This window comes from Podarcis gaigeae (assembly GCF_964106915.1).
Source record: "Podarcis gaigeae genome assembly, chromosome: 3".
Classification (NCBI taxonomy): domain Eukaryota; kingdom Metazoa; phylum Chordata; class Lepidosauria; order Squamata; family Lacertidae; genus Podarcis; species Podarcis gaigeae.
Window position 1 is genome coordinate 38029403 of NC_139680.1, and position 21400 is coordinate 38050802.

The following is a 21400-nucleotide window of genomic DNA, read 5'->3' on the forward strand; positions in this document are numbered from 1 at the left end:
ATGAACTTATAAGTTTGAGCAGCAGCATTCATGCATTTATAATAGCAGAATGGCACAAGAGTCTTCTTAAAAGCTTATGATTATGATGCTGGGTGCTTTATTTTAACATGGGCGTTTTAACCACATTCCCAACTTCTTGCTATCATCCCCTACTTGCACCACCTGATATTAAAACAGCTGGCACATTTGCTGCTAATATTATTATGCCTTTCAATTGCTTGCATTTGTGTCCAAGCGCAAATTTCCTAGGTCAGCTGCTATAGTAAACAGGTGGGGAGGTCATTGTGGACACAGGTGGCTTATATGTGGTCAATGTGGACACAGGTGCAACAACAAAGCACCACTGAAGGGGGGAGGACACTGGATGCCCTTGAGAGGTTGAGGCACAGCGGGTTTGTTCCTGGGGCTGAGTTTACTACTGTTAAGTGGTAGCAGCACCAGCCATGATGCTAGTGCCCCACATTGAGTGACGCTATCTTCGCAGCTAGTGCACATCAATACACACACCATACCTTTAGTCTGCTATGTAGTAAAGCTCTTTAATAAAGAGTCTCAGGTTCCTCCAACCCTATGTACCAGTGCCTTATAGTGGACTCAAGCAGCCCACCAGCAAACAACTACAGATGCTGTTGCTGTCTGTAAATTTCTTGCAGAGGGTACATTCAGAGGGCCTTTTTTCCTCTCTCTCTCTCTCTCTCTCTCTCTCTCTCTCTCTTCTGCATTCCTTATGAGTCCACCGGAGTATAGTAATTTCAACCCAAGCCAGTACTTCTGTTTAGCAAATTAGTCTGCATGGCAGTTCTGCTTGCTCCTATGCTAAAGGCATGCATCGCTGAACATTAATCTGTTTGGTAAGCTATTAGCAAGCTATTCTTTAATCCTTCAGGTGTGTGTTTTACCTCTGATCTGTGGAGACCTGCAAGCCCTCCCCAGAACTAATTCAGTTCTGGGCCATACCTTCAGGACAAGAGGGCATTTGAGAACCAGCCAGTGTACCAATCATGTCAGTATGAAGCTGGGGAAATCATCCTGCTGTAGGAGGATCCAGCTGTGAGGTTCTTGAGGCTGTTCATTCCCTGCCTTCTGTTCCTTCCTTCTTACTGACTGTTGAGTCATGTTGTGGGTTTCTTGTTTTTGAAAGAAATGCGTTATCTTTCTTGAATTGTGACAAGCGATTATTCTTTATTCCATTCCTTTAATGCTTCCCAAATTTAATTAAAGCAACAACAGCAACTTCAGCTTGTGAGAACAATCCACCAGGACCATCTCCTGTGCAGTTGCACAATTGAAACAGATTGGAAGTGGGCAAGAGAAGAATGTAAGCAGTTCTGATGCTCTCACCAACACGGGGCTGTTCATGAAGAAATAAGCAGCTGGAGGCAGAGATGATCCAAGATGTTTTGGTGCTTGAGTCAGAAACTCAAAATTCTGTTACCCAGTGGCAAGCACAGAACAATAAACTACACCATTGGCCGTTTTAATTACCCCATTTATACCACAAAATCTGCTTCCTCACACGGCCCAGGGGTTTAGACCAGCCATGCCCCTGTGCTTATGGGTGAAAGGGGTGCAAATGTTTCAGATGCTGCTATTTTTCCAGCCAAGAATTCCTAAATCAAGAGTAAGGGTGCAATCCAGGCTCTGTCATGCGTAATGGGACTGCCATGCTGCTCCCACCAGGGCAGAATGTAGTGGGCAGCCAAATTGCTGTGGATTTGCTTTGGCAATTGGGCTCAATGCCGTCATGTGATGGCAGTAGGGCCAGCTCAGCATTCAGTGGATACTGGCCTGGCTCAGCCCCTCTCTGACCCTTCAATACCCATTTCAGTGATTTCCATAGGCTGTTGACAGTGGGGACCCTGCCAATGGTACTCTCACCCGCACATGCGGCAGGCAAAATGGGGAGCTCCACACTAGCTGAGTGATGCTGGCATCTCTCTCTGGGTGGGAGTCAGCATGGGTGATCAGAGGGACATTTCTGCCCAACCCAACCCAACCCAACCCAACCCTGTGCAGTCCAGCAAAAAGGGGGTTTGGACTGCAGTGTTAGTAGTTCAAATCTGGAAAGAATAATTTGTAGTATGTCCCCAAACCAGAGGAGGAGACTGAGCTGCATAAACTGAGCAAACATGAATTAGGGCAGGGGTCAGCAACCTAAGGCCCATGGGCCGGAAGCGGCCCACAGAGGTCGTTTGACCGGCCCACGAGCCGCCCCTAAACCGAGCTGCCCACTCACGTGCTGTGTGGTGCAGGGACTTGCTTCTGCAGTGCCGAAAACCGGGTCTGCACAGATGCCGAAAATCGTGAGCAGGCGCGCTCACGCACGCACGTGTTCCGGCCCATGGAAGGATCTCCGTGGGACCGATCCGGCCCACGCAAGATAAACCTTGCTGACCCCTGAATTAAGGCTTATCCACATTTACTTTTCCTCCGCTCTTTCCATGCAAGGACTGCACTTTAAAGCTGTATGTCCCGGCGCCTTTTTCTTTTTGGCTCTGGAACTTTCCCTGCAAAAACCTGCTCTTTGGCACCCAATCAGAGCAGAGCAAATGTCAATCCATGGGAAACCCAAATTGATGATTGCTGCGATTGAGCAATAAAGCATGAGTTTTTGTGGGGGAAACTGGGGGTGGGGGGATGACAAAAAGCTCAAATACAGAGCTTTAAAGCAGAACCTATGCCTGGAAAGTGTGGTACAAAACGTAAATGTAGATAAGCCCTCTGTTTCCTGGAACAAAGCTCTATTGCACTTTGTTTCGGTTTCCTGGGACATTTACATCTGAAATGTTTGCCCTATGACTCAGTCTAGGCTGAAAAATTCTGAATTGTATACATTTCCTGGGGCAGATTCCCCCCCCCCCCCAACTATTTAAGTCCTTTACACTGTATGTTTACTCAGAAATAATAACTGGGTAGTGTTCCAACTAAATTGTTGCACTAGCACAAGGATTAGCACCAGCTCAAGGGGACTTCCCTCTCTTGCATGCACCACAAGCAATCTCCAAATCTGCTCTGGAAGGTTGGGAGAACCTCCAGAAGAGATTTAGGGGGTGATGGGAGAGGAGATGGGAAGAACATTCCCTCACAAGGAGAAATCCTTGGGCTGATGGAACGTTCTCCTGAGGGCTACTTTCAATACAACCACTTGCATTCTCGGTTTTTAACCTCTCCTGTGCTTGTACATTTTAAAAATGATCAATTAAGGTAAATGTCTTTGAGCAGTTGCTAATAGCTGGAAAAAGGCATATAATTTTTTGAGATGATTGAATACAAGGGAGTCCCTTGTTCAGTTTAGAAGTGGATTCTTAACCTAGTCTTGTGTACAGTATTTTGAATAGTTGTTTCTAATGGATTTTACTGATGATTTTATCAGAGCCAGTAAGGTGTAGTGGTTAAGAGCGGTAGACTCGTAATCTGGGAAACCGGGTTCGCGTCTCCGCTCCTCCACATGCAGCTGCTGGGTGACCTTGGGCCAGTCACACTTCTTTGAAGTCTCTCAGCCCCACTCACCTCACAGAGTGTTTGTTGTGGGAGAGGAAGGGAAAGGAGAATGTTAGCCGCTTTGAGACTCCTGAAGGGGAGTGATAAAGTGGGATATCAATTCTAAACTACTCCTCCTCTTCTTCTTCTTCTTCTTCTTTATTCTGTTTGTAAACCATCTTTAAGGGTTTTCTTTTTGCAATCAATCAGTATATAATTTTTATGAAATAAATGAATTATGTTTAATTTAAAAAAAAAAACATGGGGAAACTAGGATAGGGAAACATTATTCTACCTTGCTTTTTGTGAAAAGGACTGCAACCAGTGCTTTTGTTTTCTGGGGGTACTCCAGGGAACACAGTGCCTTTCCCCCCACATGTTAAAAGTGTGGCATTTACTGTAACAATTTTATGGTGAGTACCGACACCTTTTTATCTAAAAAAAGAAAAAATGCACAGACTGTAACAATAAAATTCCAAGGGGGGCAGTATCAAATCTGTTTGTATTTTGAGCCAACACATTCAGTCCAGAGAAGTATACTTGTGCTTCACTTTTCTGCTTCCAGTTCCTTGCAGTCCTCAACTTCTGTGTTTGAGATATGAAAGATATATGTTCCACCCCAAGGTCACTACATTCACAAATAGCACTCGATAGCGAGGGGCAAGAAATAGGAAATTGACCATCTGAGCTGCTGGCCACACAGTGAGTTCTGCTAAGAAATACTCCGGGAATTTCTCCTTAAATTCCTTCCAGCTGGCTGCCACAGTGTGACCTTGAAGTAGTCCCATTGTCATGAAATACCAGCACCCGAAAAATGGAGCAAAAAGCTGATCTATTGTTACCTTGATGATGACAACTTTGATGTGTCCAAGGCCTTTTCTCGGGGTTAGTTTGTCTACCAAGGTGTACCAGTAATGTAGGGGCGGTCCCATGGTGCATCCCGTTATAAACATGTGAGATGCACGTTCAACATCCCACTTGTGTTTGGGATTTTGCCTTCGTTCCAAAGACTGCTGGACTAGATCTGCAATTCCCAGCAATAAACCGCTACTCACTGTATTGGTAATGATAAGGTTCCGCCCTCCAAACAATGGTGCATAGAAGCGGGCCATTGCGGCTAGCTGTTGTATAATACGGGCCCGCATCTTCCTCTCTTTCTCCTCTGAAACAAATGCATGCAGATCTGGTAACTATGTTGAGAGCATTTTTCTGAACTTTCAGCCTTCCTTTCCCAGACTGAAGGTATTATTTTTCAGGGGTGGTTGCATTGTGCTTTTAGGATTATTTCATTGTGAGGACCTGAGGAAGAATGATGTTACAGCAGGCATGTATGATGAGTCACAGGAAATACATCATAGTATTCTAATGAAGAATTTTACTTTTGTGCTTTATTATGATGTCATGGCTGATCTTCAGCATCTTGCACAGCACACATGTAGCAGAAAAGTAAATTGCATCAACTGAACAGGTACATGTAAATATAGTTGTTTCTTACATCACTTAAGATGAGCAGTCCAAAGAAAAGAAACTTTTACTTTGCTTACATCCTTTTTATTTCAACAAAACGTAAATGCACTTTATCTTAATTGGGCCCTTGATCGATGACCCTGAACAGGATACCTATAAAGTAGTTGCTTTTCCACTAAAGAAAGCATACAAAACAACTTACAATCACAAACAAACAAAATAACCTTCAGCTTTCATTATGAAGACCTATACAAAGCAAATTATAGCCAAGTTTTTAGAGATTCAAATTCGATATAATAGCATCCCATTAAAAACAACTACAATAAGTTGGAAAATAGCTAGGAAAGGTTTTCAGAACTTCCTGGCTATTTCAGGTGAAAAAATGTTTTCACTCTTTTCCCTGACCACTGGGCTGCTGCTTCTTCTTTGTACAATCATTTGTGGTTGTGTAACCCCTCTCTACCCACCTCCACACCCCAAAAAGAAGAGAAGTAGCCCAGTGGGCCTTAGGTGATCTTACCCTCATAAAGGAGTGGCTCTCACTTTCAGTTCTGGAGGAGGATTCGGGGGGCAATGGAAGAGTGCACCTTAGGGGGTGAGGTCAAGCTGTTGGAAGCGTCTGCTGTGGCTGCAGAGACCGATGCGGAAGAGACAAGCTTTGTTGCGGCTGGGGCAGATGAAGGCCTCCAGTTGTGCTTCTGCAGAGGCACCATGGCGTTTCCTCTCTCTGTTCTCCTCCCAGCAGTCATTTTGCCTCTGGTCCATGCTATGGATAGGCAACCTGTCTGTCTCCAGGCACCGCAGTTGTCCGCAAGGGATTCCTGCGTGGCAAGGTTGGTGTTGCCAGCCTTCCTGTCACATTTGCAGACCTCTTTATAGCACAGAGTTGGTCTGCCAACAGGTCTGCCTACCTGACACCAGCTCACTGTAGAGCATGTTCTTGGGAACCCAGCCACCTTCCATTCTGTGGGCATGACCAAGCCAGCATAGACGTAGCCGAGACAGGAGTGTGAACATGCTGGGAATGTGGGCTTGGGAGAGCATGTATTTGTTTGAAATTCTGTCCTGCCACGTGCAGCAAAGTGAACTGGGCTTGGAAGGCGTTTGGAAAATAGAAGAGCCAACGTTGATAGATGGGCTACAGAATTCCTTTGCTAGCTAGAGCTTTCAAGAATTAAAGAGCCAGGGCAGGGCCTGGCAGACAAATCTGGGATTTAGTCTATTATACACAGGTAAAAATAACATCCATTATTCTAACCACTCTTTGTCTCCTGACACGCCTATGTTTGCTTCTGGCTGTGCCCTGCATTGGGATGTGGCCACAAAAGTATGCATCCCTCAGGCAGAAAATGGTTTCCCACCCAGTTCTATGTAACATGCTGCAGCAATGCAGGTGGGAAATGACCTATTTGTGGATGTTTCATATTCCACATAACTTAAAATACCTTAGAGTAGGTCCATTGATACTCATGAATCTGAGTATGGCTTTGTTGGACATCATCCTGTGTGTATTTCTGTAAATATGTACCTGAAAATGCATGTAGTGTTTGGTTGGTATAAGCACATATTTCACTATTTTAATATCAGAATAAGAGATACAACTGAGGCAGTTAAGTATTTTGTTGGGCCAGCTTGCTACAGCATAGGAATATGCAATCCTTTGAGTCACTAACATCAGCATATGCACCTGGAGGTAGGCTGTATGAACTCTGTATTGATTTGTAATGTTTTGTTGAGTCTCTGGGCCGTAATAAAGATTGTTGTTGTTGTTGTTGTTGTATATGCACACTCGGAGGTGTTTAAGACTTTGCTGAAGCTGGGGAGAATATTATCTCCTGTCCTTTTTTCTCTCTGTCAGGACAGGTGAGGGGAAAGCCTGAGGGAGTGGGGCGAGGAAGATTTGCCTTACTTTGTCAGGCTGCCTCCTTGCAACTGCAGGACTGAGGTTGACTTTAGGGGAACTTGCTTTAATGGGATATTTTAAGTGGTAGGGCAGCCCCAATAACTCACCCATCTTCTCCTGAACACCCAGTAGATCCATCTACCTGGGGGAATTTTTTTTTGTTTTGTTGATGTTTTGCACTCGGTGGGATTTACTTCTGAGCAGAAGTGTCTAAGCTTGTCAGTAAGTACCACAGGCTGGATTTTCCTGGATTTGCCTGTGTGCATGAGCCAAAGGGGTAGCAGTTGAACTCAGCAACGGAAAGTGAAAGAGGGAGCTGGCTGGAACTCAGCTTGCAAAATGTTCACAGTCTTCACAGTGTCTGGGCATGCTCATTGCTACTGCCTCAGATTTGCTGAGCTACTCCAGTTTGCCTTCCCATAAATATGTCTCTTTGCAAGCCTTTGGTAATTCCATCTGGCAGGATGGGGACTTGTTATCTTTTAAAGCAGAGGTGTGGAACCTCAGGCCTAGGTGCTGAATGTGGCCCCCAGACCTCTCTATCTGGCCCCAGGCCACATCCCTCATTAGCCCTGCTTCACACCTCAAGTGTTTTTGTCCGGCTGGAATATGTCCTTGAACTCTGAACATGCCTCTTGCTTGTCTAGATAGTGCTTGTCTAGATAGTGGACAGATAGTGGCCTCTGGCCCTGCCCACCACTGGCACATGGTCTCGAGAAGGTTGCCCAGAGGGAAATGAGGCCCTTGGGTGAAAAATGTTCTCCACCCCTATTTTGAAGCAAGTTTGGTTATAAAAATTTGAGGGCTCTGTAATAGCATCCCATGAGTTGTGTGAGGCTGCTGTCGGGAGGGAAAAGACCATCCGCTTACCAGCATACATGACAATTTTGTGGACTCCTACAGGCTTCTTTCTATCCTGGATTATTTATTTCAGCCAATTCAGTTTAACAAGTGGTCTGCGTTTTCCTTTTAACACAAAGGGTTGTGAATCATACTCAGGGGTAGAGGCATTGGAATTAATGGGCATGGATTTACTCTGAGTAGAACTATGATGACTTACAAACCAAGGTGAATAGCTGTCCCCATTTGGGGGGGACAGACCAAAAAGCAATAATATTTGGGGTAATGGCCTCTTGAAATTGCTTTCTTCCACGTTATTAAAGATAGTTTGAAGTGCACTGAGTGCTAAGAGATGCATTCCAAAAATTCCCATTGAGTAGGTAATTCAAATATAGCACCCTCCCCTCCCCCCGAATTTTTGCTACCAGAGAACACTATTATTGTATTGCACAGCAATAGCTCAAATCAATTTTCACATCCCAGTCCAAGTTGTTACTCAGGATTATTATGAAATCTAAGCCACTTTAGTTTCTTATATCATAAAACACTAAGTTGTCTTGCAACTTGAAACAAAATTGTAAAACTGAAGAGGCTGGGTAATTAATATTTCCCATGTTGATAATTAACAGGATTTCCATCCAGAGAGTATTGTATATGTTCTTGAGAACTCAAGAGACTTTTTGGCTAAAATGACAACATCTGCAAAAATCAAGACAGAGCCATTTATTCAGAGAATTTCCTGAAGATACCTTGCCAATTACTTTTTACTAGTAGGTGATGATTAATCATAACTTGTCTGGCTTTAAGCAGATAAATCCAGTTTCTTCAACAGAGAAAAATGGCTCCCCTTTATTACATACACAGCCCAACAAGACAGCAAGAAGAATCCACCAACAGCATACAAATCAATATGGCTAACCTGATCCAAAAACACCCACCCATCCCACTCACACACGAAAACAAAGATCACCACAGCCAATCACAAACAAACAACCACACCCTAGGCCAGCCCCAACCTGCCTCACCACCAAAGGAAAACAAGCGAACAGCAAAGAGAACCTGCACAAACGATGCTGACACAAAACCCCAAACATACATTAAGTAAAACAGAAACATCGCCATCCGACTCCACCCCACTCACCATGGCTTCCTCCACCTCTTCCCCCCTGTTCTTCCTAATGTAACACTAATGTCTCAACAAATGAAACTGATCTGTAGAAAGAAGAGACATTGCACATACTTTTGTAAACCAAGAAATCTTTAATAAAAAAAATGTTTTTAAAAAACAGAAAAGTGCTACATGTAAAACATCTAAAAGTAAATGTTGGGCAGGATATAGGAATCTGAACACTGTTTTGACATATTTTGTTTGTGCAAATGGAAGGCCAGTAGTTTGCATGAATTGTTTGTGGTTACTTTGTTTTGCTTGATGACAAGACTATCATCCAGGAAAGGGCTATATTAATTTTCAGTGGTGTTGTTGCATGTAACTTTGATGGCGGGACAGAGTTACGGTAATATTTTTCTTTGGTTCTGTGCAGTAGATTTAGAGGAGGCTCATTAGAATTCATGGACATGACTAACAAGTGCATTGTTTTCATTGGGCCTACTCTGAGTGTAACTTAGTTGAAAATAACTCCTTAAGTAAGTTCTAGCATTCCTTTGCTACCGAGTCTGTTCACCAATACAAAGATGTCACCAATGTATCACCACCATATTAGCAGCTTGTTGGTGGGCTCTTTAACGATGACTTAGTTAAGTTTGCTCCTGGGCATCTGCATGGCTCCATTTTATGTCAATTTATTTTTGAGAAGCCTGAACAAGTCATAGTTAAGGAGCCCACCAACAAGCTGCTCATTTGTTGGCGATGCATTTATGACATCCTTTGTCATCTGGACCACGAGCAACAAAAGTTTGGAACAATTTAAGAATGATACCAACCATCCATCCCACCATCAAATGTGCACTTAATAGAGTCATTACAAATCATATCGGATGTTCTTCTTGTCACATAAAAAACAAGATAGTCACAGATCTTTACAATCAACCCACTGATGCTCACATTCATTTAAAATGGAATTCCTCCAGAACACACACAAAAACATCATCTGCAGATTGAAATGTTTTTGCAACTTCAATGAAAACTACCTCAGGTCTGAAGTGGGTGGTTTAAGCAATTGAAGGAACACCCAGTTCAGACCCCATAAGCATATATATGATGTTAGGGTGTCTCGCTCCAGTGTGCATAACTTTACACTTGCTTACATTGAATCACATTTGCCATTCACCTATTTTGGAAAGCTCCTTTTGGAGCCCCTCACAATCTTCTTTTGTTTTCACCATCCTGAACAATAAGCAAACTCATTATCACCTCATTACTGCTCCCCTCTGCCAATCAGGTCATTTAACTGCAATTAAGGAAGCAGAGATCCCAATACTGAGCTCTTGTGGCAAATCCTTCCATTGTGATAAATGTGCTTTTTGGTTTTTAACCTGTTACCAATCAATAAGAGGACCTGCTCCTTCATCTCACGACTGCTTTTAGCTTTTGAAAGCTTTTTGAAAATTTAAGAACACAACATATACTCCTGTACATATCCTTGTTGACACTCTCACAAAAGGTTAGGCAGGGCTTTTCTTTTTGGAGAGCCTAGAATTTTGTCTCTCTTTGCTACTATATGCCTCAGTTCCTCAGACTCCCTTCCTGAGAAAATTGGTTAAGACACAGAGGCTTGTAGGTATTGTTGGACTACAACTCCCACCATCCCTGACCATGCTGGCTTGGGCATATGGGAGTTGTGGTTCAAAACACCTGGACAACACCAGGTTGGGGAAGGTGGCTCCAGACCTACACAAGCTAAGAACTGAAGTAATACTAGGGCAACCAGCTCCTTAAGAAAGAGAATGACTAACCAGCCTCAGTACAGTAAACAGAATATCACCTGCAAAGCCAGCAGTGTAGTGTTTGTAGAATGCAAATTCCCTGGATGCCACATGAAGTATGTTAGGAAAGCAACTACAGGTTTTAGTGCACATTTGAGAAATAATGTCAAAAGCAAATAAGGAGCGGGCAGCCGCAATAAAAATAGCCACTTCTAAGTCAGAAACCACAAAGAACTTATGGCTGAAATTCCCAACACATTTCAACACATGTCTATTATCAGGCAAGCAAATATCAGTAGACAATAAATAAAATCAGTATGGAAGCAAAAATCTATAAAAGCCCGGAATAACATAAGCGTACCATCTGTGCACAAAATAAATAACCAGTGTGAAAATTAGTAACGTGCAATCCATAAATACCTTAACAATAACATGAAGGTGGCATATGGAATCCTTTTGGAAGGACTACTAACAGCAGTTTTATAAAATGATGAACCTTCTTCTCTTACACATATGTATAGAAAGACAATACATTATGTGACCCATGAGAGCAGTGTAATAACTGAAACAGGGCAGCAGTGATGGGTGAAATCAGGTTGAAACTTTAATGACTACAGCAGATAAGCAGGGCTGCCATCGCAGTAAGGCAAGGATTATTGCCTCATTCCAGTCAGCCCATGCTGGTGGAATGGCAGAGCATGGCACCCCACCCTTATCCCATCCGTGGTGATCACCCAGTGTTGAACCCCGATGTGGTGCAAGCCAGGCATCCAGGTTCTCACTGGGCGGCCAGGGTGAAAAATTCCAGCCAGGTAGCATGCCTTAGTCAACCCTTTCCTCAGGCCCCTTATGGGAGCCCCTTTACTATGCTGATCTTGCCCTATGCCATTTTTGCCCCACAAAAGTACAGAATTATCTCAGCACCTAATGTAAGCAAAGCTTTATGTCACTGAGGGAAAGGCAGAAAAAACTCCAACTGAGGGCCAACTCAAGTTTGGAAGGAAAAAACTTCTTTCTGGCCTTGTAAAGCAGTGACCCGGGTAGTTAGTTCAGTGAGACTCTAGCACCAAGAGGAGGTGCGTGGGAAGCTTGTAGGGCAAAATGGCCACAAATCCTCATGGGTGAGGCCTTTTAAGCTCTTGGCTCCTCTTGCATATCCCAAAATCGTGCAGGATGCCCAGCATTCTGTGAGACCTCACAAGAGTTGCAAAGAGATGCAGCATTACACACACACACTGCTTTCTGGGCCCATGCTGCTGGGCAAAGTCACCTCACACACAAGTTGCCCTCAGAACAAGGCTTAAAAGTCTAATGGTTTTGAATTACAATCCCTAAATCTGCTCAGAGTAGCCAAGCCCACTACACAATGAGATAGCTCTATAATTCAAGCTTATGAAAAGGCCAACACACAACATTCAAACTAGCTGTGACTGTTCCAGTAGTTTGTGTGAAAAATAATAGTTAAAATTGTGGGGTAAATTCAGAGTCCAGAATGATGAAAAGCCTGTTTAATGCTGGTTTAAAATCTTGTTTAACCTTTTTTTTTATTTTAAAAAAACCCGCAAATACAACTGTGCAATTAACAAAGAAACTGAAACATAAACAATTCAAAGTCTATCTGTATTTTGCTTGTCAATTTTTTACATACACACACAAATCACGGGTTGTGTATAACGAAGTCATTGGACTCGTGGAATGACTTCCAACTGCACAATGGAATCTTGTCTCCTGCTCCTTCCCTTTCCATATCTGCCCTAGTGGTTCCCCCAGCTTTTGGGGGGGGGGGGGTTGCTGGGAGAGGAGAGGGAGGGGAGGTTCTATTCCACATGTGGAATTTATTCCATGAGGACAATAACCTCATCTACAAGCACATCAGTGTACGACTTTCTGCATTGAAAGGTTATTTGGAACAAATTTTACCACCTCTGCTCCCATTGAATTTGATCTTTATCTAGAAATAGCATAGAATTTTTCCCACCCCACCCCCAAAAAACCCAGTCACTTTTAGTTTTTTCAGGACATGCGAAAGCTCTAAATTTAATCTAAACGCCAGTTTCTGAAAGGTGCAAAATGCTTTCAACACTCATCCATCTCAGACCTTTGGTGTACTGAGGGTTGTATTTCAAGAGTTGGCTGTCATCTCCCAAGACAGTAAGATGGTTATTAGAGCAATGTGACTCTCCTGCTTTGGTAACCTCTGAATTATGGAATCACTTGGGATAAGTGGATCTTGTGGGGAATTCCAGAATCAGCACAGGGAAAGGTAGCTTACCTTAGAAAACATTCCCATTTCAGGGCTTCATTAAGAACATGATTAAATAGTCCCATAGATATTTTTTTTTTTGGGGGGGGAGCAGCTACAATAGGGCAAGCAGCTACAATAAGGGAGCTACAATAAAGCATCTGAAACTCAGGACATGGCAATAACAGGTCCATTGCCCTGCCTATAAGATAACAAAACAGGTAGCTTTTTCATTATCAACACTTTGCTTGGGGAAAGGTACAAATGATTTGAAATGTGGCTAGAACAGGGAAGTAAGCTCCATGAAAGTAAGCTCCATGGACATATATTAAATCAGATAGCTCCACTGGTCCATTATAACAAATTCATAACGTCAGTAAAATATTAAATTTATTAGTATCAACAAATAGTCATGTGGCAGTTCATCTAGTCTGAAATAGAATACTGTGAACTCAAAAGCTCACATGCTGCATTGTAAACATTTGTTTGTCCCAATAAATACAGTATTTTGCTTCCCAATATGACACTGGCAAATCTTAAAACACTTAGTAGGAAGTAAACCCTATTGTGCATTGTGGGACTTATTTCTGAGTAGATAAACATAAGATTAAGCTGTCACTCCCATGTCAGTGGGTTTAGATTGAGACTGGAATAGATGCTAATCTAAAGTAAAATGATTCAAATATATAAGCAAAGCATGCTATACACCCTTTCCTGGACTTTCAAATTTCAGATGAAGGAATTGTACCTTCCTACATAAAAGCTTTGCCAATGAAAAGCTAGTATGTCAGCAGAATGCTAATCTAATACAAGAATTGCTGCTATAAATTTATTGCATCAGCATGATGATTCCATCCCTGTGGTGCATTTTCAGTTATGATCACTGCTCCCGATTATTCTCAGTGAAGGGGTAGCCAAAGGGGGCAAATGTGTTGCTAACAATTCCATCTATTAACAGGAGCAGAAAAGGGTGGGCTCTTCCAATTAAATAGCTACTCTTCAAATTATTACAATTTGACTGGTTCCCAATACTAGGTATGTGAGCTACATAGAACTTTTAGTGAGAGATACTTATATTAGATCCTTTTCAGTTAAAACTTTGGTCCCATGAAATTGGCACACACAAATTAGATGAGGACTGTAGAGCACATGCCTGAAATAACTGGAGACTGTCTAAGAACTTGGGTTAGATGATTGTGTATTATGTATTCTTGTAAAGTGTGTATTTTTGTAAATTGAGTAAAGGGGCATTTCTTTTGATAGAACTTAGCACTGGTCAATGCAACATTTTATAGTATTGTATTTTTTGCATTTATAGGGATGTTGTTGTTATAATTCACTTTCTTTCAGCATAAAGACTGTTAAAGAATATTCTTAACATACAAAGCCATCCAATTCACCCAGCATATGACAATATGCTATCAAGCTATTACTGGTCCATATGCGTAAATTAATGTATTTTGTAATGTATTTCTTTCAGACATCATTGTTCTCATCGCTTCAATAGCAGTTGTTTCTGCAAAAACTCAGGGTAACATTTTTGCAACATCAGCACTGAGAAGTCTTCGTTTCCTACAGATCCTTCGCATGGTGCGCATGGACCGAAGAGGAGGAACCTGGAAATTGTTAGGTTCAGTGGTTTATGCACATAGCAAGGTAAGGGCCTGTTCATATTCTTCACTGCTCTGAATTTTGTCAGTCATTCATGCATGTATTTCATGCTAAAAAAAAAAAAAAGGAAATACAGAATCCGGTAGCAGTGGTTTTTGTTCTGCATCGACCATTCACATTTGTGTGTATATCTCGGGTAGGTACCCTTCACCTCGCCATGGGGTCAGATATAACCTGTGAGGCCATTTCTCAAAAACCACCTGCTAATGAACTGGTGCCACTGATGGAGGCTGATGGGTGGGGGTTCCATTCTACAATGGCTGCGCCAAGTTGCCCTGCTAGGAATTGGCCCACACAGCCAAACTAGCTTCCATTCCCATGCTGGAACATGTTGCTCACCAGGGCAAGGAGGACTGAGCATATTACACCAATCCTGGCCCGACTGCACTGGCTGCCAACTAATTTCTGGGCCCAATACAAAGTGCTGGTTCTGACCCTGCAATCGTAATCTGAGGCCCTTCTTCATGTGCCTCCTCCACAAGAGGTCCAGAGGGTAACAACATGAGAGCGAGCCTTTTCTGTGGTAGCCACCCTCTTGTGGAATGCTATCCCCAAGGATGCACACCTGGTGCCTTCATTACATATCTTTAGGCACCAGGCAAAAGCATTCCTCTTCCCACAGGCCTTTGGCTAACTAAACAACCCATGGCTCTTTAAACTATACTGGGGGGTGAGGTTTAAAGAACAGCACAGGAATACTTGCAAGAGGTCTTTCAAACAGCCCAGCACTGCTCTCTAAACCTCTGAAAACCCTAACCCTGGGGTGCTCTTTGACTTTCAGTTTTTGACAGGCTTAAGAGCAACATGGGGCTGCTTGCAAAAGGGCTTTCTAACAGTCCATGTTACACTTTGAGGTCCCAGTATTCATATTGACAACAGATAACTGACAGGTGAGAAGGCCTGCCTACCTTTCAAATTTGGCCTGGCAACATTTTGATTGTGATTGCAAATATAAAACTGTGATACATCAGTATGGCTAACAAAATGGATGCACAACTAACACTCAAAGATACAAGTCAAATATAAATAAGCAATAAGGGTTGGAGAGATATTAATAAACATTCACCACCCTGGTATGTGTGAATAGCTGACCTATGCAAAGTGTTCCCAATCAGCGAGAAAAAAGGAACAGTTCAGCTTATCACAGCCTCTCTGATTTATCAATTTCCACAGTAATAGTGGTGTCAGTATGTTGCAGCAAAAACTACACAGAGTTTTATGGCACCTAACAAACCTGTGACATAAGCTTTTCTCATTTATTATTATCATTTTCTTAATTTATGAATCACCTTCCACATGAATCTCCAGGTAATTAAAAACTACTGAAAAAAACATGGCAGCATTGACTTGTCCGCTGTTGCAATTAGAGATACCATCTGATCCAAAAACATTAGAGAAAACATACGGATATATAAACAACACCCCATGCCCTCATCCTAGAAGATAATACTTCAAATCACTTACCTACAGCAAATGCCACACCTCTGAACGTTGCCATCTTGGCTACAGCCCCCTTTGACACTGGAGCAGAGGAAGCTGAAACATTTTACTTTTAAGACTTCAGTATCTCTGCTCTGTTAATCACTGTTACGTAGTCATAATCCAAAGAACCATGCAACTCATTCTGCTTCTCCAGAGGGGCTTTGGTCCCTTGTTTCTTGAACAGCAAAACCAAGTTGCATAGCAAACCTCTTGAAACTTAGGAGAATTTTTTAAGAGTTTGTGATGGCATGGAGGTCTGCCAAGCACATTCAACCTCTTCGGCTTAACTCAAGGAGCAAATTGCATCTTGGCCCTGAAACAGTATTATACATTGTAATGTATAAGGAAAATTTGCGTACAAAGAATTTTTTTGTATGTAACTAATAAAGTAACTACAGAATATGGAGGTACAAATATTTCAATAAATTGTATTGGTACAGATAGTTTGTCAAAATACTTGTTTTTAATACTCTTTTTTTATCCTATAGGAATTAATCACCGCCTGGTACATAGGATTTTTAGTATTGATTTTTTCATCTTTCCTCGTCTACCTGGTTGAAAAAGATACAAATGCTCAATTTTCTACATATGCAGATGCTCTGTGGTGGGGCACAGTAAGTACAGAATCAACTGAACTACTTGATTTAGACTATGCAATATTTAAAAACCATGACCTAGCATGAAAGTGCTCCCATGCAGGTTCATTGAAAGGAGATTGTGGCCACTATGCTCTTACCCAGTCATTCTGCGGCTATGCAGTCATGGTTTGGCTTGGTGTATCATCCAGTCCAGGGCTTGTGATTTAACTCCCCCATACAAACATGAGCTGTAAACCACAGGACAAACCTTGATTACCGCTCAGTATTACTTTGTAAGTCAGGTTCAGATAGCATGCTTTGGCCAGCTATGACTTACTTAGCTCAGTGCAGCACAGAAGCAGAATGACCAGGAAGGAGCAAAGGGGCAGGGAGTTCTTTTCCTGGAGCCTATGATTTCTCTCTAAGCCAAGCATAGGCAAACTCTGGCCCTCCAGATGTTTGGGACTACAGTTCACATCATCCCTGACCACTGGTCCTGTTAGCTAGGGATGGTGGGAATTGTAGTCCCAAAGATCTGGAGGGCTGGAGTTTGCCTATGCCTGCAGTCTAAGCCATGGTTTGGCTTAGCGTGATATGCAAACCAGTTCATAATCAGAGAAGAAGGCCTTAAGTCATATTGGCAGCAGCTGAATTGTGTTGGTATTTGAAGCTTTGAAGCATATTAGTCCCACATGACAGAATGATCTGTAGATAGAAATGATAAGTGTCCCTTTGGTATGGTTAATTAAGATTTCAGATTTCACTAATTAGAGTAGCTGTATTATAATAAAAAGACACTCATCACTTAACCACATTTGATTAATTTTTGGATTGTTTGCTTAATTAACAGTTAACCGTAGTGTACTGAAATAAATTTTGCTGCATTAAATAATATACCTAGGGAATTAAGAGCCTTTTGATATTATCCTAATTTGGATATACCAGTTCCAGACCTTTTCAAAGATGTGTCTGTTACTGAAGATCATAACAAAAGGAATTTTAAATTCTCTAGAATAGAAACTTAGGGCTAGAGAGACAGAGAGGTATTTTGCTTATTCCAGGTCATAGCCCTTTAATTGTTTTGTCATAGCTGCCGAAAGCATTTATGCAAAATTAAGGTACATTTTGTTTACTGCTTTGCAGGTTGGTTGGTTTTTTTTTACAATCAAGCAGCATATAAATTTTATGAAATAAGGAAAGATAGATAAGCATGAGCTCTTGTTCACACAGCAAGGTAAATGACAAAGTTCTCAATAACATAAGGCTGTGTACACACTAACCCACACACAAATCAACCTGGAATCATACATACTTCACTTCAAAAAGTTGCTTTCAGTCTTGATTGATTCTAGTTTCTCTCATCCACAGGAGTAGGGTGACTATGTGCATTTGAAAATCCTCCCTTTGATTAGATTATCCTAGCCTCCTCCCTGTGCATGCCCCAGGTGAATGCAGAAGAAAGTCCTGATCTTGATATATGCCAGCTTACAAGATCATTGAGCAGGTGTGGATACACCCCCCACTCACACCTCCTTGCTGTGACTGCATACATCTGTTTTCAAATAGATACACTGAGAGGTTATACGCAATCAATCTGTACTGAATTTTTTTCCAGAATGAAACCAGTTCTTCAAGAAGTGCTTTTCATGGGCAAAGAATATGCAATAGGTATAGAATGTGGGCTACACAGGGGGGGGGGGGGCGGGAATAATAACTCAATCTACACTGATTCTAGGATAAAATGTAGTAGTAGCAGTAGTATTTTAATTTGTTACCCACCCTTCACCCTAAGGTCCTTGGGCAGGTTCCAGCAACTAAAACAAAATGTTTAAAACAGCTTAAAACAGCTTACAATCACAAACATAAGTGTCCTGGCAATGTTGCATGTATGCAGCCTTAATCACAGTTACTTAGATTCTAGCCATATGTTACTCAAATTGTCTCTGACATATACTGCAATGTTTTCCTGGGAACCATAATAATAATAATTCATTATTTATAACCATTTCATTCACGGATGCCTATACATTAGCAACCAGGAGTAATACAGGCTATGCATAAGAGATCATTCATTCAGTCTTTAGGCATTTGATTAAGAAACGTGAAAAGAAATGAAGGTGTGAAACATGGGCAGCCAGATCAGATCCCTCCTGCAGTTGCTGCAGCAGTTCCAGCACAAGTGTCTGCTTTCACAGCAAGAGCTCCAGTGGCATCCTCTTTGAAGCAAGTGAGACCATCTGCCCAGCTTTGCTCAATTGACTTTTATAAAGACCACCTACCATTCTCAGCCGGCAGTGGCGATTGCAGCCAATCAGGGCTCTCGCTCGGGCAGCGGACCTGTCAGAGCCAGGTTTCTGTCAGGTCTGCTGCCAGGTTTAAAAGCTGAATGCACTGCAAATGGGCAGTGCAGTCAAAACCAGATGTCCCACCCACCCATTCATTGGCCCTGCCTGGAGGTACGCAAGCAGTGCATGCATATAGCCTTGCTGTGGAATTAATCCGTCACCGTATTCGGGGCCAGGGAGAACTTTGCCTGCAAACAAATTGCGCCTGTCTGAGGGTTTGACTTCCTCATAGCAACTGGCACAACTTTTGACAGGGAAAACGCATTGGGTATGGATCCTTAGCCTAAACTAGTGTGAGGGATGGGTGCCCCTTCCGCTGCTCCAGGATCAAATTCTGGGTAGCCTGTTAAAGGGTCCAGGGGTTGGGTTCTGCCTGAATGCCCAGATTGGGAGGCCAATGGGCCATAGAGCACCCCAGGTTTCATCCTGGCGGGATCTCCCCATAGATCTGCATGATGGTGGGATCCTGAACCCCAGGATCAATCCTGATGAAATATCAGCCATCAGCCAAGCAGATTGGGTCAGGATACATACCAAATGCCTATGCCAAAGCCTACTTACACCTGTTATCAGTGATGCTATGGCCATTTCAATCTCAAGTCAGTGTCATGTCATTCTTTGCTGTTTTGTCTCTTCCTACAGCAGCCTCCAGCCTGCTGTACATGGGCCTGCAAATTCACTCCTTCCCAATTAGCCAGGGCAAGTTGGTGCTGCTGCTCAGTGTAGGTGAGGCTCTGGGGCCAGGCCTTCTGTCCTGCTGCACCCTTCTCCATAGCTCCTACGGATACAATTGTTTTATCACTCTTGCCCATTTCCCCCCTCCCAATTTGTCATCGGTCCCAGGTTTATATGCACTGCCAACAAACACACCTGTTTAAAATATAAAGTTAAGATTGCTGTTGTGGAAAACAAGTTAGATTGTTTCAAAGTTGAGGGAAATATATATATATATTCATCGTTACTATTGTTTTTTATTTATATTGCACCATCGGCGTACTTTGTGCTTCACAGAAAAATATAAGCAAAGGCTCTGCCCTAAGGATGCTGGGACCTACATTAGTTCACAATCTGAATGTCTTCTGAATCACACTATTGCAGTGTGGAGGCAAAAACAAGTCCGCTGTTGAGAAGCAGACTTGTGAAGATGTGACATCTCTTTATTGCTCAAGAACCACCCTGCAGCAGGGCTCAAAGGCGGCAAGGAGTCTCTGATACACTTAAAAGGTGTAATGTACTTGTCAGGGGGCTTCAGAACCTGTTGAGCGTGTGAAAGAACAGGCTGGATTCTGTTCAGAGAGAGAGAGAGAGAAGTGCTGCTGTTCTTTCTTTCTAAGGGCTTGCAATTATATAAAGATCTACAGGACCCATGGTATATCTCTCTGCTGCGGAGACTGTGAGCCAGCAGTGTCATTAAAGATAAATGACAGCTGGCTCTATCCTTTTCATAAGCTCCTCTTCTTTTCTTCAAATGTAGCTTGGAAACATCTCTCTATTCTCCAGTGTCTGGCAGTGATAGCAACCTGGATGAAGGCCAGATTATTCAGGTCCATTCCTGATAAAACAGGTTGATGCTGATTTGCTGAGGAAAGAACTTTGTGGAACTGGCAAGGCCATCAAGGAATGGAAAGATATTTGTTAGTCCTCTGTTAACATTTCAGGTCTTTGCTATCACTGCATTTATTTTGGAAATATAATTTATTTTTATTAAGCCAATCAAGAGATAAATTCATGGGACTTGGTTGTAATTTTTTGGGGGGGGAGAGGGTTAATTCAAAGCTATGGATTGACCCCTTTTTACCTATGCAAAGCAGCAGTCAATGAAGGATTCTGCATGCAGAAGCAAAATAAGAGGTCTCAGATGGGACTGAAAGATAAAACTTTATTAATAGTAATTATAGTTTACAAAACAGTAAAATGACAGCCCTTCCTCAGGGACACAGCTATGGATGATATCTAACTAAGTTGTTCTGCAAGTGCAAGGATTTGTGCTTTCAAAATAGAAGTCCCCTCTTCCTGCCCTTTGCACCCCCTAAGACTGTTCAGGGGGTTCCCATAACCCTCCAGACCAGATTTTATCCTGTGAAATTGGGGAGGGGCACTGGATGCACAATTACAGAGGAGGGGGAAAGTTCTATTGCACAAGCATAAGTCCTTGCACTGATGAAACAAGATAGAATCCAACCTCTGGCTTAGACCTTTTTTACCAAACAAACAAAGCAGCATTGTTTTGCAAATTTGCATGTGGAACAGCATGCAATCTGGTTGCCTAGGTGTGGCCATTGAAGCTCTGTGCAGATGTAGTTAATGGTAAATGAAATCAGGGCACTGTATCCATATCAGAGGCATAGAGGAAGGGGTGTGTAAGATACCGTTCTGTCTTGTCATCAGTGATGGTGGCGCAGGGTTATGTACTGAGTTGAATAGGATCCAAAATGCAGCAATCTGATTGGCCCTAGAATAGGATTCAGAATGCAGCAGTCTGGTTGGTCCGCAGGAGCCACCCAATCCA

At 42.5% G+C, this 21400-nt stretch overlaps 1 protein-coding gene and 1 pseudogene across 6 annotated transcripts in view; one reads left to right on the plus strand and one right to left on the minus strand.

The window, feature by feature from the left end:
- Window positions 1-21400, plus strand: part of KCNQ5 (potassium voltage-gated channel subfamily Q member 5) — a 247138-nt gene that overhangs the window by 195591 nt on the left and 30147 nt on the right. For 4 of the 5 annotated variants that reach the window (XM_083730161.1, XM_083730165.1, XM_083730164.1 and 1 more), the window contains 2 exons: window positions 14296-14471; window positions 16457-16582. In XM_083730161.1, coding sequence (XP_083586287.1) covers window positions 14296-14471; window positions 16457-16582 — 302 coding nt within the window. Of the gene's footprint in view, window positions 1-5535; window positions 5781-14295; window positions 14472-16456; window positions 16583-21400 lie in introns of those variants that run through there. The other variant, XM_083730163.1, reaches the window with a different exon arrangement.
- Window positions 3966-4836, minus strand: LOC310840636 (mpv17-like protein 2 pseudogene; annotated as a pseudogene). Its single transcript has one exon. The product of its transcript is annotated as a mpv17-like protein 2 pseudogene (transcript).